Source organism: Apus apus, chromosome 24 (genome assembly GCF_020740795.1).
Source record: "Apus apus isolate bApuApu2 chromosome 24, bApuApu2.pri.cur, whole genome shotgun sequence".
NCBI lineage: Eukaryota > Metazoa > Chordata > Aves > Apodiformes > Apodidae > Apus > Apus apus.
This window is the reverse complement of record NC_067305.1, coordinates 5,274,371-5,296,841: the sequence shown is the minus strand read 5'-3', so window position 1 is coordinate 5,296,841 and position 22,471 is coordinate 5,274,371. Positions and strand designations below refer to the sequence as shown.

Genomic DNA, 22,471 nt, shown 5'->3' with positions numbered 1-22,471 from the left:
CAAAACCAAAATGGGTGTGGGGCTGGGGTCCTGGGGGCTGGCGGGGGATGAAGAACCTTGTGGGGGGCCAGGCCAGATCCTGCCGTGTGAGGCCCCGTGTCCTGCTTGAGGGTGGTGAAGCTGTTAATGTTTAACTGCTGGTGCCTGCCACGGGCAGTGGCGGCGGCCAAGGGACGTCTCAGTGAGCCCTGGGTCCGTGTCCCACCATGAGACGGGCAGGTAACACCAGGGGTTGGGGGCCTGGTGTGGGGACAAGGGGTGACACAGAGCCTGAGGGTGACACGGTGGGACACAGGAGGCCAGCAGCATCCGCAGGGTCCTTGGTGGTGGGGACAGCTGGCAGTGATGCAGCGAGGACCCTTCCTCTCCTCCTGCCTGGAGGGGCTCCAGTGGGTCCCTCTCCCACCATCCGCCTGCCCATGGGCTGGGATGGGGTGGCAGCCCTGGTTCATCCCCCAGGAGGAGGTGACACAGTCAGGAGCCCCATGTCAGTGGCCACCTGTAAATCCCCAGGGGGTTATAGGGAGGGGGCACCGGGCCAAGCTGCAAGGGTGGGGAAACTGAGGCACGCAAAGAGGGCCAGTGACACCAAGGCCAGTGTTGGTTTGCCGTGGGGTTTGCTCCATCCCTGCTCAGCTCAGGGCTTCTCCTCCAGTGGGACCAAGCCCAGAAGGAGGGAAGCTGAGCAGCCTCCAGGTGCACCCAAGGGAGCCCCGGCACCCCAAAGCTGCCAGGAGCCGACAGCCAAGCCCACCCACCCTGCTGAAGAGCTGGAGCTGCCAGGTAAGGAGCTGGGCAGAGGGGTGCTGGGGGTGCTGGAGGTGTGAGGGGTCCCAGGAGCACCGGGAGGTCCCTGGGTGTCCTGCCAGGAGGAGGGACAGCCTGGGGTGGTCCCCCCGTGCCCTCCGGCTCAGCGGCTGAGCAGTCTCGTGCTCTTCCCTTGCGCCCTGAAGGCTCCAGCAGCCCGAGCCAGGCGCGTCATCTTTGAGGACGAGGTGCTGCCACCGGGGAGACCCCCGGGGAGGGTCCCACCAGCCACAGAAAGGGGGAGTGAGTCCATCCCCCCTGCTCTGGCACCCGGGCCACGCGCAGTCCCGGACTACGTGATGTAAGTGGCTCCCACGGGGATGGGGATGGTCACGAGACGGGGTGTCAGGGGGTCTTGGGGACCCGTGACATCCAACCAAGGGGGTCCTGCCTGCCTTGGGGGTGCGGGCAGCCCTCCCTGCCGCAGCCTGAGCTCGGTGGTGGTGCAGGAGGTACCCGGCGATCCGCAGCCCCCGGCAGCGGGAGGGATACAAGGGGGTCTTCCAGGACCAGCTGGCAGAATACACCGAGCTGCTCCGGGAGCTCCGCGCTGCGCGGCCGCGGCTCGGGGAGGAGGAGACGGCGACGGGCGGGCGGCCCCGGCACCCCCGGCACCCCCCCAGCAGCACGGTGGGTCCCTTGGTGGGTACCGTGCGTTTTGTGAGTTGGGGGTGATGAGTTGGCCGGTGTCTAGGGGGACTGGGGATGAACTTGGGGGGCTGCAGCGGCTGTGGTGGGGACGGGAGGGGACGTGGGGACACCCAGGCTCCTGTTGAGAGGAGCAAGCCCTGCTCGAAGGCAGCCGGCATCTGCTGGTGGCATTGCTTGGCTGTGCCCTGGGTGATGTGGCTCTACGGGAAGCCCCCCTGGCCCCCAGCCCCCAGGGCTAGTGAGCTCTTGCTCCTGCTGGTCCACGCAGAATCCCCGGGGCTCCGGGACGGGTCTCTCTGCCCCACGGGATGGGCACAGGGTGGCCCACACCTGGCACCCTCGTGTGAGGAAGACGGGGGTGAGCACGGGAAGGGCTCAGGATCTAATGCCCCAGCTTGGGGGGGTCCTCAGGGTGCTGCAGGACCCCAGTGCCGGGGCAGGGTCTCTCCTGGCTGAGCAGGGTCCCTCGGGCAGGATCGGGCCTTCCTGGGGAAGCAGCAGCGCTGTGAGTACCTGCAGAAGAAACTGACGCACATCAAGGCGCGGATCCAGGACTATGACCGCGGCGCCCGCCCCTGGAGCCTGCGCAGTGGCCGCGGGACAACGACCCCCGGGGGGTCCCCAGGGGCTGAGTGATGGGCTGGAGGTGGCGATGCTGCAGAGATGCACCCGCTGCCCACCCAACCTTTGTACCTCCCCCCCCCCGGGGCACGGGCAGCAAACCCACGGGCTCCTCGAGCTGCTGGTTTTGGGGTCCTCTGGGGTGCCCTGGGGGCTCTTGTAGCCCCGGGACCCCCCGCGGTGCTGGGTGGGTGCTGAGTGGGTGCTGCCTGTCCCCGTGTGGGAGCCAGGCCATGGCTGTGCCCCCCGCTTCACCCCATGTGAACTGGGGGACACCCCCTCCCCGTCCTGGGGCGGCTGCAGAAATGCCCAGAACTGGGTTTTAATAAATCACGGTGATGGGTTTATTTTTTTGGGGGGTCTTAATGTGCACCCTGGGGCACCCGATGAAACGCGTCCCACCCTCCCACCCATGGGACCCTCCCGGTCCCCAGGAAAACATCGGGAGGTCGCGGGGAGGGGGCGGAGCAGAGCAGACCCCCGACCCCAAAGCCCTGAGGGACCCCGGGGGCTGCAGGGACCCAGCAGGGGGTGCCCCCCCCCTCGCCGCTGCGGGCTCCCGGTATTTCCCCCCTGTCCAAGTTAAGGAATCCCCCCGCGGAGCCGCCGGGACGGAGCCGCCGGGGCTGCGGCGCTGGGAGCCGGTGGCGGGAGCGGGGGCGGCCCCCGGGGCTGCCCCCCCGCCCCATCTCACCCCTCCCCGGAGGCGGAAACCGGGGCCGGTCTTCAGCCAAGCTCGGCTGCCATTTTAAGGTGAACAAAGAGGCGGAGGCGCCGGCAGGTGAGTGGCTCCGCTGCGGACGGGACCCCCCGGCACCGGCACCGGCACCGGGGGGCGGGCCAGGTCTCGGGTCGGGGGAGGGAGGGGCGCACGCGGGGGTCCTCGCTCCCCGCTGCCCACGGGGGGTCCGTCCTTCCCCGCCGCCCCTGCGCGCACTGCTGTATTCACCGGGGTCCCCGCTGGTAGCGGCGTCTCCACCGACACCGAGATCCCCACCGGGGTCCCCACTGGCACCGAGGTCCCCACCGGTACCGGTACTGAGGTCCTTATCGGGGTCACCACCGGAACCGCCGTCCCCGCTGGCACCGGGCTCCTTACCGAGGTCTCCACCGGTACCGGTGTCTCACCGGAGACCCCAGTGACACCGGCACCGGGGTCTTTAGTGGGGTCTCCGCCGGTATCGGGGTCCTCACCGGAGTCTCCCCTGGCACCGGAGTCCCCAGCGGGTTCCCCGCCGGCACCGAGCTCCCCGCCGGCACTGGGGCTCCAGGAGCCGCAGCCCCGGCAGGTGGAAGGCAAGAGGAGGCGGCTCCTCCCGGAGGAGCGGGGCTGGGGGTCGCTGTGCCCTCCTGGTGCCCCCGCAGCGCAGTGGGGACCCTGGGAGCCCGTGGTCCCGTGTCCTCCCCACTAGTACCGGGGTGCCCTGGGTCACCGGGCCCCGGTCACGGCTCCGGGAGTCCGAGACGCCCCCAGCCCCTCTCCGGGAGGGGTCCTCGGTGGGGTGAGGGTGTCAGACCGCGGCCCCGGGGGTTAATCCCCGGTGGTGGAGGGGCTTCCCTGGCTGGGGTGGGTGGGGGTTGGCACCCCTAGAAGTGAGGGGTTTGGCTTGGGCAGCCCAGGGAGGTGCTGCCCCGCTGCCCCAGAACCTCGGGGGTACCTCCAGGATGGCAATTGCACCCTGGACTTCTGGTGCCCACCCTTGATTGAGGGGTGCTAACCCCCCCCATCCTTTGCCCACCCTCACCCCAGGGGCCTGATCCTGCCCGCTGGGCCCTGGCAGTGCCGGGAGCAGGTGGCTGGCTTGGGTTTCCCACGGGGGTTCAGGTTTCCTCCACGCTGCGGTGGGAGGGTTGGCACAGTGGGGAGGGTCTCTGGAGCGGGGGATCTCTGGAACAGGGGTTCATCACATCAGGGGGTCTCTGGGCTGGGGGTCATAACACCAGGGGGTCTCTAGGCTGGGGTTTCTCTGCATCACTTTTGAAAGCAACAAGTTTTTGAAACCCTATTTGCAGCTTTTCCCGGGGGTTCCCAATGTGCCCTGTGTTGTTTTTGTTATTATTATTATTATTATTAATTTTTCTAATCCAGCCAGATCTGCTTACGGAGAAGCCCTCGGGGTTAGCGCTGGCCTTGGGTAAGAGCTTTTCTGGTTTAATTAGAATTTAAACAATCCAATTCATTCAGACAGTGTCTGGTGGCTGGGGGGGGGACACAGGAGGGGCTGGCGTGGCAGGGTCTTGTTTACTGCCAGGGTGCGACCTGGCAGGTTTTTTCCGAGCGGTGCCCAGTGAGTCACTTCTCCTCCCTCTGCCTCAGTTTCCCCACGAGCGGCGGTGACTCTGGCAGCGTCAGGCGCGGGCGGGCGGTCGCTGGCGGTGCCGTCGGGCTGGTGACGGGGGTGACCAAAGTCCCTGCCAGGCCTGCAAAGCCACGGAAACCCCGGCAGTGCCGCCTGGCGCAGCCACAGCGCCGGCACCTCCCGCTGCAGGACCAGCTCCCGCAGCTCCGGCCGTCTTCCCTGCCAGGATCTCCATCGCGTCCCGCCCGCCCCGGCTCCCACCACCACCACCATGTTCAGCAAGAAGTCCTATGATGGCCCCCCCACCAGCTACGGTCCCCCCACAGGCTACGGGTCCCCCATGGGTGATTATGGTTACGACTACAGTGCCCGCTCGCCCCCGCCGGGCTCCTACTACATCGAGGAGGTGCCGCAGCACTTCTACAAGTGGACGTCACCGCCTGGCGTGGTGAGGATCCTGGAGGTCATAGTCATCCTGCTCTGCATCGCCATCTTCGCCTGTGTGGCCTCCACCCTGGCCTGGGAGTACGGCTACGGCTACGGGGGGCTTTATGGCAACGGGCTGGGGGGCTACTACGGCTCTGGCTACTACGGCAGTGGGGTGAACTACGGCTACGGTTACGGCTACGGGGGCTACTACGGTGGAGTCACCAACCCGCGGGCGGCCAACGGGTTCATGATCGCCATGGCCGTGCTCTGCTTCCTGGCCCAGCTGGGGCTCTTTGTGGCCAGCGTCAGCAAATCCAGCAGCTCCCGCTCCCGCCGCTTCTACCTGGTGGTGCTGGTGGTGTGTGCTGTGCTGGCCCTGCTCATGCTCATCGCGTCCATCGTCTACGTCGTGGGCGTCAACCCCCAGGCGCAGATGACCGGCAGCTACTACTACAACCCCATGCTGGCCATGTGCAACCAGATCTACACCGGCAGCACCTACATGAACCAGTACCTCTACCACTACTGCACCGTGGACCCCCAGGAGGTGAGGGTGCACCCCAGCTCTGGAGAGACACCCTCTCCCCCCCCTCTTTGAGCCAAACTGACCCTGTGAACACTTTGCTCTTCTTCCAATGTGATGCTGGATGCGGGAGGGGGAGGAACAGCCACCACATCCTGCCCTTGGGATGAGGCCCCAGTTTTCCCTTCTTTTCGGTGGGATTGGTCAGCGTTTCCCAGCTGTGAGGGCAGGGGGTGCATCCGGTGCTGGATCCCAGCCTGGCTCCCGGCGGGAGGAGCCGGGAGGAACAGGGGCGAGCCGGGGAGTTTCGGGGAGGGGACAAGGTGTCATCCCGGCACAGCCCCGGTATCTGGTACTTTGGTCTTCCCGGTTGTAAAAGGATCTGAACGAGGTTGGGGCAGGCTGTGGGTGCAGGGGCAGGCTGTGGGTGCAGGGGCAGGGTGCCAGCTGGGTGCCAGCTCTCCCCAAGCACCCACGGTGCTGCCGGGAGCCCGGCGGGTCAGTGGGGCAGCAAGAACCTTCCAAACAAGGTCCGTCGGTTTCGGTGGGGCCGGCAGGGATCCTGCGCGACTCACGGGCAGGGACCGGTGCTGCCGGTTCCCATCCGGCCCTGCCGGCCGTGCCGCATTCCTGTGCCCGGAGCGGGGGGAGCCCCCGCGCTGCTCCTGCTCCCTGCCAAGGCCAAGCCCGGCCTCATCCGTCCTCACCCAGCCCCGATTTTGATGTGGCCACAGGGATCTGGCTCCTGGGGCACCATCGGGGCAGGGACACGGCTGTGCAGTGCAGGACCCCCTGACAGCAGGGGTTTGGGGGTGCTGCAGAGTTGCCTGAGGGTGCCAGCTCCCTGCTTGCACCCCCAGCCCCAAATTTGTCCTGTCCCCCTGGGAAAATACACCCCCCGCCCCAAGTTGCTTGAGCTGACCCCAAAAGCTCTTGACCCCCTGATGGGGGACCCCCTGGGCACAGGGGGGCCCTGCCTCATGGTGTGGGCTCCAACATCAGAAGGATTTTGGGATGAGTGGAGCAGTTCCTGCTCAGTTCAGGGAGGTGTGGGGTACCTAGACCCCCGAGATGGGGGTGTTTACATCCCTGTAGACCCCCCAGCCTGAGAGCCCCCCCTCTGCCCCTCCAGGCTGTAGCCATCGTCTGTGGGTTCCTCATCGTCCTCCTGCTCTGCCTCATCTGCTTCTTTGCTCACAAGACGCGGAGCAAGATCTGGAAATACGGGAAACACAACATCTACTGGGATAAGGTGCCAGTGGTCCAGGAGGGTCCCAATGTGGAGGAGTGGGTGAGTCCCAGCGTGGTCTGGGGGGTGCTGGGGTGTCCCCAGGGTTGGGGGGGGGAGGGGTTTTCCCCCAAGCATCCTCCTCTGCTTCTCTCTTTATCAGTGGGGCTGAGCATGGCACAGGCAGCACTGGGTCAGGATGTGCTGGGGGGAGCACAGGGGACCCCAGGGCTGCTCCCGGCTCTGGGGCTGTGCCGAACTGGTGCCGTGTGCCATTCCCCTTCATGCCAGGAGCTTCTTTCTGCCTCCCTGGTGCCTGCTCCTGCCATGCTTGCAGCTCGGGGCTGCAGCGTTATCGGTGCCGGTGCGACGCTGTGCCCGGTGCTCGCAGGTCCCTCCCTGTCACCCCCTTCATGTGCCGTGTTGGGTTTTTTTCTCCCAGCTGGTCCCATTCCCTGGCACCGCCAGGTTTAGGTGCCAGATGGGGCCAACTGGTTTCAAACTCCCTAAAAGACAAACAGGGTGGGATCAGATGGGCCGGGTGCCAGGAGCCCAGCAGCGCCTGGGCCGGGTCCTGTCCCCTCTGCTTGGGGACACCCGGCCCTGCCCACCCCGGCTGGTTTCGGCCCTGGCAATGATTAACTCGGCTGCGTTGGGCTGTGGCCACCGCGGTGTCCCCGAGGGAGCCGGGAACCAAACCGGCACTGCTGGGGCTTTGGATGAGCCCGTGAGTGGGAGGGTACCAGGAGCCCCCCGCTGTAGCTCGGCCCCCGGGGTGATGCCGGTTCCCTGCTGCGTGCCAGGATGTGCCCTGCCCTGTCCCCACGCCACAGTTCCCTGTGCTGGGGTCTCCGTGGGAGCTGGTGCCTGGGGAGGGTGTGGGAAAGTCCAGAGCATCCCATGAGGAAGGTGTCGGGAATCCAGCCCTGCCCTGGAGCATGGCTCCTGGGGGGCAGCTGTGGGAGCTGGGGCAGGCATGGACAGCTGTGGGGGCAGGGGCTGCATCCCTGTCACTGTCCCCATCCCATCCTCATCCCCATCCCATCCTCATCCTTATCCCATCCTCATCCTCATCCCTCTCCCATCCTTGTCCCTGTGAGCCTGGGGCAGCCCAGGGGTGCTCAGGGTCCCCACAGGCCCCTCTCCGTGCCCCGATCTGCACGCCTGCTCCGTGGGAAGGTCCAATATTTATTTTTCATTTTGCAGAAACACCTTTGTTCTAGTTTTATTTATTTTTGTAAAAAGTCCCTCCCTTTGTAAAGCATTTCCTGGCCCTCTGGGGGCTGGGCCGGTGGGTGGGGGGGGGAGGAGGACCCTGAGCTCACCCTCTCCTGTCCCTTGGGGGGTTCCCTGCTCTGCTGGGTGCCACCATCCCAGCCGGGGTGGGTGACCCACAGGTGTGAGACCCTCCCAGGACACCTCGTTCCCAGTTTATAGTTGGGATCGAGATAAACGAGTGACCTTCGAGCGGGTGTGAGCTCTGAGTGCTGCTGCCTGTGTCCTGGGGACGTGGCTGGCCCCACGCTGCTGGCCATCTCACCTGCTGGCCCCCCCAATTAACTGCGTCTTCGTTAGTCTGGGGGAAAGTGCTGGAGGAAGCAGCTTCTCCGGCCGGAGCTGGTGGCTGACGTCCCCAGGGCCACCGTCCCGGCAGGGACCGGCTTCCGGCACAAACAGCCCACAAAGGCCAGGAAGGAAGGGGACGGACAGACGGACGGATGGAAATCTGTCCCTCCAACCCCACGTCCTCCTTGAGGAGCCCTGGCTGTGCTGGGGCAGCAGTGAGGGTCTTGGGGGGTGGGGGGTAGCAACGCTGGATGGGACAAGCATGCAGCCCCCCAGCAAAGCCTCAGGGGTGGCAGCTGGGGGGTGCAGAGCAGGATCCCAGGACCCTCCCAGGGGTGTCCCCAGTGTCCTGGCATGTGGCTGAGCCCCCCGAACCTCCCTGCTGCAGGTGAAGAACGTGGCGGACGGGGCCAGCGTGCAGGATGAGACGGCCACGCTCGCCTACTCGGAGAAGCCGACGAGCCCCATCACGGCACCACCCTACAGCCCCCCCTCCTACAGCTGTGCCCCCCAAAACGGGTACTACCCCCCCGGGACCTACAGCAGCAGGGGGTGAGTGGGGGTGGGGTTGGAAGGGTGTGATCCTGGGATATTCGCCCCCCCCCTAATCATGCAGAACTGGCTGATGTCCCCGTGTCCCTCGCAGTGACCAGCCAGACCGGGGGGTCAGCCCCAGCCCAGTGGAGGAGAAGGGGCGGGAACAGCCCCCCAAGCCCCCCACCCGCCGCGGCCGCCGCCGCCGCCGCAACCCCGAGCTGGACGAGTCCCAGTACGAGACCGATTACACCACGGCCGTGGAGTCCGGCGACGAGCGGGACCAGGACCAGTGGGCCAGGTGAGGGGGGGGGGTGGAGGAAAAACCCCTGGGGCCCCTCCTCTGTGCCCCCCCCCCAACCCAGAGCCGCCCCTCGGGGGTCTGACCCTGCCCCTCTCCCGCAGCCTCTACCCCCCCATCTCCTGCGATGCCACCCGCCAGCGCTACAAGCAGGAGTTTGACACCGACCTGAGGCGCTACAAGCAGCTCTGCGCCGAGATGGACGGCGTCAACGACCGCCTGAACCAGCTCAACAAGCAGCTCGACAGCGTCCCCGAGGACAGCCCCCAGTACCAGGTCAGGGCTCCCTGGGGACACTGGGACACTGAGGAATATCGGGGATGGATGCTGGGAGGCCTCCGGGATGTTGTGCGGCATCGGGGGGTTGGGTGCTGCAGGGTCTTGGGATGCTTTGGGGCATCAGGGATGGATGCTGTGGAGCATCTGGGATGCTTTGGGGCATCAGGGATGGTTGCTGTGGAGAAACAGGGATGCTTTGGGGTATCAAGGATAGATGCTGTGGAGAAACGGACGCTGCAGACATCAAGGATGGATGCTGCAGGGTTTTGGGATGCTGTGGAGCATCTGGGATGCTGTAAGGTCTTGTGGCTGCTGTGGGGTGTTGGGTACACCGTAGGACATCAGGAAACTCGTCCCCATGGGCCACCCCACCCTGGTGGCCCCCAGCTGTGGTGGCAGCCTGTGGTGACCCCCCCGTTCCCTTGGCAGGACGTGGCAGAGGAGTACAACAGGCTGAAGGACCTGAAGCGGGTGAGTGGGGGGAGCATGGCCAGGCCCTGGCTGGGTTGGTGCCATGTAGCTGGGGTGGGAGGGCGGGGGGGGGGTTCCCCCTGCCTCCCCGCCCAAGCTGCAGCCCCCTCCCCACGGCTGAGCCCCCCCTGTGCTCCCTTGCAGAGCCCCGACTACCAGACCAAGAAGCTGGAGACCAAAACCCTGCGCAACAAACTCTTCCACATCAAGAGGATGGTGAGCGACTATGACAAGGTGCGGGGGTAGCCTGTGCCCCCCCCAGGGGCAGGATGGGCACGGGGGGCTCCCCCCCTCCTCTCCAAGGACTTTGGTGCATTTTGTACCCTCATTTGTATAAACCCCCCCCCAAAGCGACCCCACCGTGGCGGTGCCAAGGGCACGGGGCTGGAGGCAGCTGCTGGAGACCCCCACCCCGTGTGTGCCCCCCACCCTGTGCCTTCCCTCCCCCCACTGCACACTTAGGGGGGGCTGTGGGTCCCCTCCCACCCCTGTAAATATGTTTGGGGAGGGTCCCACAGCTTGGGGGGTGGGGGTACCAAACCACAGCTTGGTGCCAGCAGGGATGAGCAGAGCATCCCTCAGCGAGGCACCCTGGGGGGGGTGGGGGACACAGAGGACACCCCCCCACACCCACCCCATTCCCCGTGGCTGGGGTGATATTTTGTAAGGAACTGGCTGAAACTGTGTCTTTTTTTAAAAAATAAACTGTATCTATTGATTTTCCATCAGTGTGGCAGGGAAGGGGGCTGTGCTGGGGCCGTGGGGGGGGGGGGGGGCGGTACCTCCGTGAATCCTGCACCCCCAGCCCTGCCCCAGGCTGCAGCAGCACCCCCCAGTCACCAGGACCAGCCCCCCACACCCCCAGATTTCCAGCCCCGAGGCTGGTCCAGGCATGGGATGGGCCCTGATCCTGCCCAGACACATCAGCATCCCCACCCTGTCCCCCAAACCCCTCACCTTGGGACCCCCAAACCCCTAAAACTGGGGGGGGGGGGGTGTTACCCCATATCTCCCTTTTCTCCCTAAAGACCAGGCACAAACCTCTTGGTTCCCCACCTCTTCCCCAGCAGGTCACAACCAACAGGGTTCATGCCAAAGGGACCCCCCCCCAGCACTGAAAAACATTACCCAGGGCCCCCCAAAAATCCATACAATTTTAGGTGCTTATAGGGGGCTTAATACCTTTTGTTGTCATTTTTTGGGCCCGTATCTCCTACTCAGCACCCTGGGGTGGGCTTCAGCCCCCACAGCAGCTCCCCAGCCTTGTAAGAAACATCTTTTATTGACTTCAGTTAATTTGTTTAGTATCATTGAACAAGGATTATATATATATATATATCTTTTCTCTCAGTGAATCAATCTAAATGCCAAATCCCTGGCTACATCCTGCCTCTGTCTGCACGGTGGAGACCCCTGAGAAGCAGAGCCTGGGTGGGGGGGTTGGGGGGAGGGGTAAAAGGGGTGAGGGGGGCAAGGAGGGGGACACCCCAGCACTGCCAGCATGGGAGCAGAGGCCATGGGGTGTCCCCCATGCCCCCCTACATGGCTCTGCCCCCCTTACATATGTCCCTTTCTTTGTCCTGGGTCAGTCCTGGGGACAGGGACACCCCCACCCAATCCACCAGCAGCATCACCCCCTTCCAGCTGGATTTCCACGCCCCCCGCTCCCTTCCCCCCCCCCCCCCCAAAGTCTTCCTCTCCCCCCCCAAACCTGGCTTAAAAAAAAAAACAACCCAACAACAAACAAAACCCAACAAACAAACAAAAAACCCCAACCCATGAGGCACAGGAGCACAGCGGGGGCGGGGACGGGGGGGCTGGTGGCCCCCATTTTGTGGGGAGGGTGGTGGGTGCTGGATCTGACCCTGGTGGGTGGTGCAGCAGGTAAAGGACCAAGCCAGGCAGTGAGGAAGGGGCTGGATGGTGGGTGCTGAACAGCACCCAAAAAAATAAAGGTTTGCACCCTGCGTGGTGCATAGCCCTGGGTCAGCCACCCCTGCACCCCCACTGAGACCCTCCCCTGCACCCCTGTCCCCCTCTTAGAGGTGACATCTCAATGGCAAGTGCAGGGTGGGGGGGGGAAGGGGCTGGGATCAGGCACAGCCCCCCCCAACCCGCTGTTCCAAGCTCAGCGCTTCAGTCCTCAAGGCTGGATCCGGCCCAAAGGGGCTTTAAAATGACCCTTTACCCACTCTTGTCAGAACTGGAAGGGGGCAGAAGTGGGGGTGTCCCACAGCAGGAACACCCCAACACCCCCTGCCAAGGATGGCTCTGCACAACCAGAACCTGCATCCCACCTCCTGTCCCAGCCTCCTGACATCTGAAATTCAGATTTGGAGGGGCAGATTCCAACCCCCCCCAGGCTCCATCCCAGCTCTGACACAGGGACAGGGACAAGGACCATCCTGGGGACACCCCCAGGTCCTTGGGGAAGCTCCAAGAACCCTTAGGGATGCTCCAAAGACCCCGGGGGGGGGGGAATGCTCCGAGGATGCCAGCTACTGCTCCAAGGTCCCTGAGGACTGCTCTGAGGACCCCAGAAGATAATCCAATGTCCCAAGGAGACTTGAGGTGCAGGGAGCCCCACTCCATGAGGGTACGGAGGCGTTTGCATCCAGCAGTGGTGGCACAGCCAGTACCTTGGGGTTCAGGAGGATACCACCATGATGCCCCCCCATTTTTTGGGGGGTGCTGCAGCAGATGAATGAGCCACAAGATGGGGGCTTAGGGGGGGTGAGGCTGGCACAGTTTGGGGCTCCCCCAGGGAGGACACTGGAAGGAAATCCGAGCCTGGCTGCTGCAGGTCCCTGGGGACAGCAGGGGTGGGGAGAAGCTGTGTCCCCTACTGCCCCGTCCCGTAGGGCCAGTTGAAGGTGCTCCCGGAGAGCAGCATGTCCCTGATGAGCGTCTCGATGGGCGTCTTCCCCACCAGCCTCATGAAGAAGAGCTGGGAGATGAGGGCGGCGGGCACCGCGCGGAGCGCCGGGAGCCGCAGCAGGAGGCGGCCGAAGCGCTGGGGCTGCGCCGGGTACTGCGAGCGCACGTACTCGGTCAGGGCCACCTGAGCCTTCTCCTGCAGGCTCTCCACGTGCGCCGGGTCCGAGAGGCCGCAGGCATCTGTGGGAGGGATGGGGGGGAGAGGGGTGAGTGGTCAGAAAACCCCCCCCAACCCAACAGCAGAATCATGGAATCGTTCTGGTTGGAAAAGACCTTTAAGACCATGGAGCCAAATCATGAACCCAACTCTACCAAGCCTGGTGCTCAATCCTGGCCCTCAGCACCACATCTTTTGGGAAGAGCTGAAGAAGGGTCTGGAGCACAAGCAGAAGGAGCTGGAGCACAAGTCTCGAGAAGAGCAGCTGAGGGAGCTGGGGGTGTCCAGTCTGGAGAAAAGGAGGCTGAGGGGAGACCTTCTTGCTCTCTACAACTGCCTGAGAGGACGTTGGAGCAAGGGGGGTTGGACCTTTCTCCCAAGGAACAAGTGATAGAACAAGAGGAAACAGGCTCAAGTTGTGCCAGGGAAGGTTTAGATTGGATATGAGGAACAATTTCTTTAGAGATTGGACAAGCACTGGCACAGGCTGCCCAGGCTAGTGATGGAGTCACCATCCTCAGAGGGGTTCAAAAAACATGCAGATGTGGCACTTGGGGACATGATTTAGTGGGCATGGTGGGGTTGGGTTGACAGTTGGACTTGATGATCTTAGAGGTCTTTTCCAACCTTAATGATCTGATGATCTACACATCTTTTCAACACCTCCAGGGATGGTCATTCAACCACCACCCTGTGCAGCTTGTTCCAGTGGTTAATTACACATTCAGTGAAGAAGTTTCTCCTAATACCCAATCTAAACCTCCCCTGGAGAAACTTGAGGCTGTTTCCTCTTGTTCTATCACTTGTTCCTTGAGAGAAGAGACCAACCCCCCCCCTTGCTCCTCTCAGGGAGTTCTAGAGAGGACATCTTGGATTGCTGCAAACCACAATGGTGAAGAGCCAGGCCAGAAAGACCCTCAACACCCTCCTGAGAGCCACACGATGCTCTTTGAACCCCAACCCTGAGGGCCAGAGCGGGGGGACAGATGCTCCCCGGGGCTGACCCACAGCTCCGCGGGAACACGGCACCAACCTACCCGGCGTGAAGAGGGCGATGGCTTTGAGGCAGCTGTACTCGGCCGAATCCACCTGGAGCCGGTTGAGCTTCTCCACCTGGTCCTGGAAGATGCGGATCTGGTCCATGAAGGAGACCACCCGGTCAGCCGACATGGGGGAGGCGTGGAAGCCGGCGGCCGCCAGCAGCGGCGCCATGTGCAGCGGCAGCGCCGACTGCGCCGCGTTGAGGACGAAGAGCTCGCTCCAGCTGAGCCTCAGCAGGGCCACCTGGTCGGAGACGGGTAGTTCGGGGAAAAATGGGATGTTCCGGGCCCATTCCACCGTGCTGAAGAGGAGGCGAGCGGCCAGCTCGCAGATGTTGTCGATGCCCATCACGCTGCCCTGCTGCGCGTACTGGGAGCCGTAGCGCGCGGCCGGGTAGGGCTCAGCCCGCAGCAGCTGCGAGATCAGCTCCGACACCGGCTGCCCGTTGAAATATTCCCCGCTGGGCAGGGTGTTGGGGCTGGTGCTGGAGTGGGTGGGGGGGATCCGGCCCCGCTGCACGGCTGGAAGGCAGAGAGTCACAGGGTCACACGCTGGGATGGGTGGGAAGGCAGCTGAAAGACCCTCTAGTTCCAACCCTGAGGTTTTGCTTTGGCTTCCTCCTCCCTGAGCCTTTGCTGAGCTTGAGCCTCTTGTTAATAAACACAAATTTGGACAAACCAGCAAGAAACACAGAAGAGCACGGAATCCCAGACTCATTGGGGCTGGAACGGACCTTAAAGATCATCTAGACCCACGAGCAGGGACACCTCCCACTAGACCAGGTTGCTCTGAGCCCCATCCAATCTGGCCTTCAACACTTCCAGGGATGGGGCAGCCACAGCTTCTCTTGGCAATCTGTTCCAGGGTCTCACCACCCTCAGAATGAAGAATTTCTTCCCAAAATCCCAACCTAAATCTCCCCTCTTCCAGCTAAAATCCATCCCCCCTTGTCCTATTGCTCCATGCCCTTTCCTATAGGCAGAGGAGATGCCTGCCTGCTGCTGCATCCTTGCTACTGGGGGGCACGTGGAGGCCCCTTTGATCCATGCAGGGCAAGGAAGGATGGGGGTGCTCCCATGACCACCCCTGCATCCCCAGATCCCACCAGCTCAGAGAACAATGGCTGGATTCCAGGTGCTTGGGAAGAGGGAGGTGGTGGGGACCACCAGAGTGACTGAGCATCCCAGTGATTCACCAGCAGCTCCCAGGGGCTTTGGCCACGGCCTCTGACCATCAGCTGGGCTGGGACCATGTCTGTGCCACCTCCTCCTCAGCCAGGACCCAGCCAGCCCAGCACCATGGCTGCCACAGAGCAGGGCCATCACCAGCCAAGGTCACTGCATGGCAGCAAATCATTTATTTGCAAATAAAACGTCCATCTTGGAAGCGTCATTAACCCTGGGGCTCTCCCCCTCCTAATTGCATTCAGGGAGGGCCATTTTTCAGCTCCCCCCCCTACCCCCTGCCATTAGCGCCCACTATTTGCTCAGACCCTAGTAATTAATTTATGGGCTGTTCATGAGCCACTTAAATGAGAGCTCTAAATCTTGCTAAGTGGCAATAACACCATCTCCCCTCCTCTGGAAAGGAGGGAATTACTGTCCTGCTTCCAAGTCTCCTTGCCCTTTTGCTCCTGGTGTTGATACCACCTGCAGCCTGGGCACCATGTGCCAAGCTCTGGTGTTGCCACCACCACGTGTGCTGGGACACGGCCCCATCCTGCCACCAGGATCTGAGTTTTGGGGCTAAACCCTTTGTCCCATCTGCAGGAGCCTGGGAAGCGTTTGGGATTCGCAGCCCTGGGCGATGAGGGGGGGGACGCAGGGAGAGAGGCCACAGGATTTGCTGGGAGCCCCTCACAGGTGGCTGCCACCCCCCTAGGGCACCGAGGCCACCCAGCTCCAGGTGTGTCACCTTATCGGCTCAAGGCTCCGGCTTTTCCAAACAAACACCACCTGCACTGAGGGCAATTCAAGGAGAAAAGGAAAAAAAAAAACAGGGAAAAGAGGGAGGGGGGGGAGGGTGGTGGGGGGTGGTGTTGATGGCAACAGGATTCCTGGAGGGGTGGGAGAGTGCCCGGCTGCACTGGCAGCTCCCTGGCTGAGGTGGTGGGGTTCACTGGGACCCCCTGGGAACCGTCCCCGTTCCCTCCAGCTTTGGGGTTACCTTCCTTCCTCATTCCCACGCGGAAGCACTTCTTCAGCCGGCAGTACTGGCATTGGTTGCGGTGGTGCTGGTCGATCTGGCAGTCGCGGTTGGACCTGCAGGGAAGAACCGGGCTCAGAGGAGGTTCCCCGGGGAGGAGCGAGGGGATGGGGGTGTCCCCGTGTCCCACCGGCTGCTCCACCACCCACCTCCCTGCGGCAAAACCCAGCGTGGTCCCCCCGGCGCTGCCAGCCCGGGCCCCGGCGCGTCTGCCGGGAGCGCTCAGGTGCTATGGAAACAGAGCGATTTCCTACGGCAGCTCCTGCAGGATCGCCCGGCCAGCCGTGCCCAGGGATGAAGGAAAACCGCAGAGACCCCTCCCCGGGGCTCCCAGGTAGGGTTGGGTGCCGGGGAGGGAGCGATGCCCCCGTGCCCCGGAGCAGCGGAGCGGGGGAAGCGGCGGAACAGCCCCCGGCCCCACCGCCAGACGTGTCAGGAATTCCAACTATTTCCTACAGCCGGGGCTGCCCCCGCGGCCCCTTGGACACCCAGAGCTTCCCGGCATCCCCGTGCTGGCGGCGCGGCCCTGTGTCCTCTGGCCTCGACAAAGGAAAGCCCGGCAGCTCCGGCGGGGTCTCCGTGGGCTGGAGGGATGCTTTGCCCCCAGGAGCCCCCCAGCAAGGGGGTCCTGCCCTGGGCAAGGAGCCATGCGGTGGCCACCACCAAAGCCACCTGCAGCGTGGCAGGGAGCCACAGGCTGGAAGACACGTTCCCAAAAAGCAGCATTAGCATCCAAACCCCCCCTCAAACCCCAATTCCCAAAGGCCGCTCGGGCTCACGGGATGCAGCAGGACACGGGAAACTCCGGGCGCTCGCATCCCACCCTGAGGCTGTGGCAGCAAAACGGGGAGGAAACGGGTTTATTGGCAAAATGGTGATAAATGAATAAAGCAGCAGCCAGGCCCGAGTGGCGCCGGCGTCCGGCAGCAGCTCAGCTCTGCCTGGGAATCCTGACATGAATCTCCTCATCCCTACACGACTCCAGAGGCGAGACAGGCAGGGATTCCCACCAGGCTCCGACCGGAATTAATTCACCCCGAACATCAGCGCTGAGCCGAGCAGGTCGGAAAAGGTGGTGGTGAGGGGAAAAGGAAAGAAAAAAAAGAGCCTATAATAAGTGATTCCAGAGGAGAAGTGATAGCTGATCAAAACGTCAGGTGACATCTTCATCCAAGCAAAGCTCCTGGCACCACGGCCCAGCCTCCTGGCAGGGGCCTGGCTGACCCTCACCGTGGCCTTGGGCCACTGTCCCAAACACCAGGGAAAAGCCAAAAAAAATTATCCCTCCTCCCTGCTCCCCCCACCCAGCAGCTGGGAGTGAGATCCCCAGCTGAGAGGCTGCACCGACCTGGGAAACTGTGAGGATACAAAAGGCGTATACTGTGCTAATTATGTAATTAGAACATGTAATTATTTAGTGCAAGAACTAAACGGAATCCAACTCACTTTTAATATTCAAATTAGAGCAATCTTCGCTTGATGCTGCTTTTGACTCCTGGAACAAAGCAGATGCCAGGGCTGCCGGGGGACCATTGTTCCCGGCCCCTCCAACACTTTCCTCCCTACTTGGAAAACCAACGTTTTTTCTCTTGCAGTGAATCACTTTGGGGAAAAACAACCCAAAACACATGAAGTAGGTGCCCAGGTACCAGTGACATGTGCAGGATAAAATCTGGGATGCTCATAGCCCAGGATGGAAGCCTTTCCATCACCCCTCAGCACCTCAGCAGCATCTGGGACACGGTGTCCATCCCTCTCCTGGGGAGCCTTCATTTGGCCTTTCCTTTGTTCCAGGAAACTGGAATTTCTCAAAAATAAAGCCGTTTCTATTCCCCACCTTCAACTCACAAATCCCAAACAGCCGCTCAGCTGAGTCAGCAGATCAGCTCCTGCTGCTCTGACGGGGAAACTGAGGCAGGGCCAGGGATGCTTGCACATGCTGCATCCTCCCAGGCTGCATTCACGCTGGGAAGGACGGGGTCACTGGGGACTGAGCCCTGCCCCACACCAGCAGCTCCACGGCCACGGGAGCCTCAGCTGACGTCAGCCAGGACCCGGCAACGCCGGAGCTGCCGGGAGAGGAGATGCTGAGCACGGGGGAGGCGGAATCTAGGCCGCCCAGAGGGGAGCACGGCGGCTCCGCGACGCTCCTGCTGCAGGAACCGTGCTGCCCGGTGCCTGCCCCGGCCTCGCCGCACCACCAGGCCGAGCTTGAAGGAGCCACTGTCCCTTGGGAGGCAGAGAAAATGGGGTGCAGAGGTGGGGTGCTCTGCTCCCAGCCTGGCTACAGGGTGCTGGGATCTGGGGTGCCCACAGCGGGTGCCCATGGTCGGGATCTGGGGTGCCCATCGGCCAGGATCTGGGGTGCCCACAGCTGTGATGCGGGTGCCATCCTCACAGCACCCTCACTGCCACAGCAAACGCCTCTGGAAGCACCCACACATGGATCTAGACCTGGCTGTGAGCCCCTCTACATGGATTTACCTCCAAGCCGAGGGTCCCCACCCCACATCCCAGCCAACCCGATGCTCGTTTTGAGCCCAACATAATAAACTCGGGAGTTATCTGCAGCTCCAAACTTCACAGAGGTCGTATCCTGGTCCTGCTGCTGGGCCAGGATCTGCAGCAGCACCAGCTGGAGTGCGGGGGCTGCAGCCCCTCTCCCCGGGATCCCACCGGATCGCCTCTGGGCTGGTGACGCCTCCAGTTAAAATGACCCCAGCTGCTGCTGCACTGGTGCCGGCTCCGGGCAGAGCGGCCGTGACCGAAGTGACTCACGGCGCCGTTTCCAGGCATCAGCCCGGAACAGCAATTAATGCCGGAGCAGAGCCGGGCGGTGACAAGGACCCGGCCACCGGCTGCGCTCCATGGCCCAGGGGGCCAGGCAGAGGGGGCGTCTGTTCCTGAGGGATGCACCGGGCAGAGGGGCTGCGCGTGGGGGATGCAGAGCATGGAGGGACCTTGTGCCACTCCGGGGGACCCTGTGTGGCCACAGCAAGGTCCCTGTTGGAGCTGCAGCGGGGCCAGTAATAGATGCACGGGGGCCACTGCAAAGCCACGCCATGGGCCTGCACCAGGGACACCGGGAACCTGTACTGGGGGCTACTGGGGGCCACTGGAAAGCTATTACAAGGGGCCACTGGGGAGCCACACTAAGGGCTCCTGGAGAGCCACACTGGGGGTTCCTGGGGAGCCACACTGGGGGTTCCTGGGGGCCAGCAGAAATCTGTACCGGGTGCCACCAGAAAGCCACATTAGGGGCCACTGGGAACTTGTACCAGGCAGTGCTGGGAGCCACCGGGGAGCTACACTGGGAGCCACTGGGAACCTGCACCGGGGGCTACCAGGGGCCACCGGGGAGCCACATGGGGGGCCTCCAGGAATCAGTACCAGGGGCTACTAGGGGCCACAAGGGAACTGCACTGAGGGCAACTGGAAACTGTATTGGGGGCTACCGGGTGCCACCGGGAACCTGTCCCGGGGGGTCCCCCTGAGACCTGCACCGGTACCAGGGCTGTTCCCGCCCTCCCCCTCCCCCCCGAACCCACCGCCCCCCTCGGCCCTACCTGCAGGTGTAGCTGAGGTTCCTGCGGATGCTGCGCTTGAAGAAGCTCTTGCAGCCTTCGCAGGTGAAGACCCCGTAGTGCTTCCCGCTGGACTTGTCCCCGCACACCACGCAATCCACCGCCGCCCCGGCCCGCTCCTCCTCGCCGTGCTCCGCGTCGCTGCCGCCGCCCGCCGGGGACGCCCCCTCCTCTCCGCCGCCGCCGTTGGGCTCCCCCCAACCACCGGCCACCATGGCCATGGCTCCGCGCCCCGGGGCTCAGCACCGGCCCCGCCGCCGCATGGAGCGGAACGAGTTCAGCAAGTTTGTTGGTTTTTTTGTTGTTGTTTTTTTTTTCCCTAGTTTTTTTTTCGGGGGGGGGGGGGGGGGGCCCGGGGGGCGGCGGCCGGTTTGGGATTTTTTTTAGTTTTTTTTTTTCGGGCGGGGGGGGTTGTTCGGTTGGGGGTTTTTTGGGTTTGAGATTTTTTGATTTTTTGATTTTTTTTTGCCGTTTCCTCCCCACCCCCACCCCCCCCCCGCTATCCCAGGGCTCCTTCCCTCCGTTAACGGGGGGGCCCGGCGGAAACTTTACGGCGGCGGGAGCGGGGCGCGGCGCGGCGCATCCCCCCCCCGCGGGGAGCGGCGGCTCCGGGCGCGGCGGCTGCCCCGGGGCTCGGCCGCATGCGGGGGCCGCCGCTGCCCGCCCCCGGTGGCTCCTCCGCTCCGCGGCACCGGCAGGGAAAAAGAGGAGGAGAAGGAGGAGGAGAAGGCGGCGCAGCCCCGGCCCGCCCTCGCCCCTACGGGCCCCGCCGCCGCCGCCGCTGCATGCAGCCCGGTGCCGGTCCGGGTCCGGCGGGACCGGCTCCGCCGAGCCCCGGGGCTCTCCCCGCCTCCCGCAAAAGAGCAAAGTTCAGCCGCTGCCGCGGTGGCCGCCCTGGATGCTCCTCCCCGTCCTCCTCCCCTTCCGCCCGCCGGGTCCTGCCCCGGCCCCGGCCCCGCCGCACCGGGGAGGAGGAGGGGGGGGGGGGGGGATGGGACCGGCGGCCCCGCTGCACCGCACCGGGGGCTGAGCGACTGCGTGGGCCGGTGGTCCCGGTTGTGGCGGAGGCGGGGATGGCCCCGGTGCGGTGCCCGGTGCCGGCAGGGCGATGCTGTGGCCTGCCCGCCGCGGTGGAGAGGGAGGTTTGGCCAGCGCGGGGGGCTGGATGTGGCCCCCCCACCCCGCTCCCCTTTGGCGACCAAAGCCCTTCTGTGGCACCAGGAGCCCTCGGCAGCTGAGTCTTGCCGGTGGCAGCACTGGGAGCCTGGCACACCGGGACGTGCCACGGGCTGCGGCCCTTGTCCCCCCTCCGTAGCAAGTGACGCCCCCCCACCTGCTCCCCTTTGGGGGCCAAAGCCCCTTGGGTGGCCCTGAGAGTGCTCAGCACCTCACCTTGTCCCTGGTGGCACCGGGAGCCTGGCACATGGGGCCATGCCATGAGCTGTGGTTACAGCTGTGGTCCTTCCCCCTGCCCCCCTCAGCAAGTGACCTCTAAGCTGCAGGGTGCAGCAATGGGCAGGTTGACACCGAGCATGGGGGTGCCCCTGGGGACAGGGACCGAGCCCCCCTGCAGCCAGGGCACGGGCAGAGCTGGGTGCGGTGCAGCCTGACAACATGGGGGGGCTGTGGTAGAAGGATGGGACATGATTCCCTGTGCCTGGCCCATGGCAATCCCCCAGTGACACCAACAGCCCCAGTGGGACCTTCAATCCTGCCAGCAGCACGAGGCCAGGGCTGTGCCACAGGGTGCTCCGGTGGCACCGGGGGGTCCCTGGGGTGCCACCACCCATCGCAGCCCCTGGGACAGGGCAAAGGGTTGGATGCAGCCCCATAAAATCCCTTTGTAATGTGGTTAATCAAGTCGGACCCGTACAGGCTGGTGGCTGTGGGTGCTGCTGGCTGTGGGTGCTCAGCGCCCGCCTGCTGCCTCCCGGTTAATCGTTAACGAAGAAACAAACGGTGCGGAAAGGTGCGTGACCCGGGAGCAGCCCCCGCCACCGCCCTGCCCCTCGCCTTTCACCCCGGGCCAAACTCTCCTCCTGGCCACGCCACGGCAGCCCCAGTGACTCCTGCTCACCTTGACTTTGGGGGCAAAGTCTGGTGGGCAGGGTGCAGAGCTGGGGTGCTGGGTGCCCCCCACGCACCCCTGTCCCCCCCAGCTCAGGCCTGTCCCCACGGGGGAACCCACGCTGTGGTCCCAGCTGGGGCTGGGTGAGGATGTGGGTGCTGAGAGGAGAAGCTGGTGATGCCCATGCATTGGGGATGGGTCCAGCGTGGGGGTGGGTGGCAGTGGTGTGCCCCCCTGCAGCCTTTGGGCAGGAGGTTGGTTGAGCAACCCTTGCCAAAATATGTCGGGGTGGAACTGGGTCTGTGGCCAGGGAGATGGGAGCCAGCAGCTGGTAATGCCTGCTCTCCAGGGATGAGTTTGGACTGAGCAGTGCCAGGACCTTCGTGGTGCCTTGTGCCACCATCCTTGGCATTCCCAACCCAGGCCAGGGCTGGAGTCTCCCTCAGGGTTAAGAGAAAGGCAAAGCAAAGCGGGTTGGATATAAAAAACCCAGCAAAGCACAGAGTTCCAGCCCAGCTGGATGGATCATGGCTCTGGCCATCAATAAAACCTCCATTTCCTCCTGTCTGGAGGGAGCTGGGCTGGGCTCACCGGGTACCTGCACACTACCTGGGGCTGCAGGGCTGGGAGCAACGCCTGGAAAACCACCTGGGAAAAGGCCAGGCTGGCGGGGAGGGGTCCCAATTCAGGCAGGGGGGGTTTACCCCCACCTGCAGCCAGCCCCGTTTTCTCCTTTCTCTTCTGTCAGGCCGTGATTTATGGCCCTTTC

The 22,471-nt window shown here is 63.8% G+C and overlaps 2 protein-coding genes across 6 annotated transcripts; one reads left to right on the top strand and one right to left on the bottom strand.

Annotated features, from left to right (window-relative positions):
* Positions 1–150: 150 nt before the first annotated feature.
* OCLN (occludin) lies at positions 151–10,433 on the top strand. 5 transcript variants are annotated; one of them, XM_051639454.1, is made up of 13 exons: positions 151–219; positions 656–783; positions 954–1,108; positions 1,257–1,437; positions 1,933–2,860; positions 4,169–4,214; positions 4,397–5,355; positions 6,464–6,622; positions 8,514–8,677; positions 8,772–8,960; positions 9,065–9,236; positions 9,669–9,710; positions 9,855–10,433. In XM_051639454.1, the coding sequence occupies exons 7-13, from the start codon at positions 4,651–4,653 to the stop codon at positions 9,954–9,956; spliced, it is 1,533 nt and encodes a 510-aa protein (XP_051495414.1). In that variant the 5' UTR covers positions 151–219; positions 656–783; positions 954–1,108; positions 1,257–1,437; positions 1,933–2,860; positions 4,169–4,214; positions 4,397–4,650; the 3' UTR covers positions 9,957–10,433. The 5 variants fall into 5 exon arrangements, with proteins under 5 accessions (XP_051495414.1, XP_051495415.1, XP_051495413.1 ...); XM_051639455.1 differs by having other exon boundaries at positions 1,257–1,449; positions 4,606–5,355; XM_051639453.1 differs by having other exon boundaries at positions 1,257–1,449.
* A 540-nt stretch (positions 10,434–10,973) lies between these two features.
* NR2F6 (nuclear receptor subfamily 2 group F member 6) lies at positions 10,974–20,485 on the bottom strand. Its single transcript, XM_051639487.1, has 4 exons — positions 19,617–20,485; positions 16,012–16,106; positions 13,842–14,366; positions 10,974–12,827 (listed from the first exon to the last, which is right to left on the bottom strand). Exons 1-4 carry the CDS (start codon positions 19,853–19,855, stop codon positions 12,553–12,555), a joined length of 1,134 nt encoding a protein of 377 aa, XP_051495447.1. The 5' UTR covers positions 19,856–20,485; the 3' UTR covers positions 10,974–12,552.
* Between the last annotated feature and the right edge of the window lie 1,986 nt (positions 20,486–22,471).

Excerpts from the sequence above, each read along its gene's own strand:
- OCLN (XM_051639454.1), top strand. The coding sequence starts at position 4,651 with ATGTTCAGCAAGAAGTCCTATGATGGCCCCCCCACCAGCTACGGTCCC. Across the intron at positions 8,678-8,771 it reads GGGACCTACAGCAGCAGGGG|TGACCAGCCAGACCGGGGGG; the intron begins GTGAGTGGGGGT and ends TGTCCCTCGCAG. Across the intron at positions 9,237-9,668 it reads AGGACAGCCCCCAGTACCAG|GACGTGGCAGAGGAGTACAA; the intron begins GTCAGGGCTCCC and ends TTCCCTTGGCAG.
- NR2F6 (XM_051639487.1), bottom strand. The coding sequence starts at position 19,855 with ATGGCCATGGTGGCCGGTGGTTGGGGGGAGCCCAACGGCGGCGGCGGA. Across the intron at positions 14,367-16,011 it reads CGTGGGAATGAGGAAGGAAG|CCGTGCAGCGGGGCCGGATC; the intron begins GTAACCCCAAAG and ends TCTGCCTTCCAG. Across the intron at positions 12,828-13,841 it reads CATCGCCCTCTTCACGCCGG|ATGCCTGCGGCCTCTCGGAC; the intron begins GTAGGTTGGTGC and ends TCCCTCCCACAG.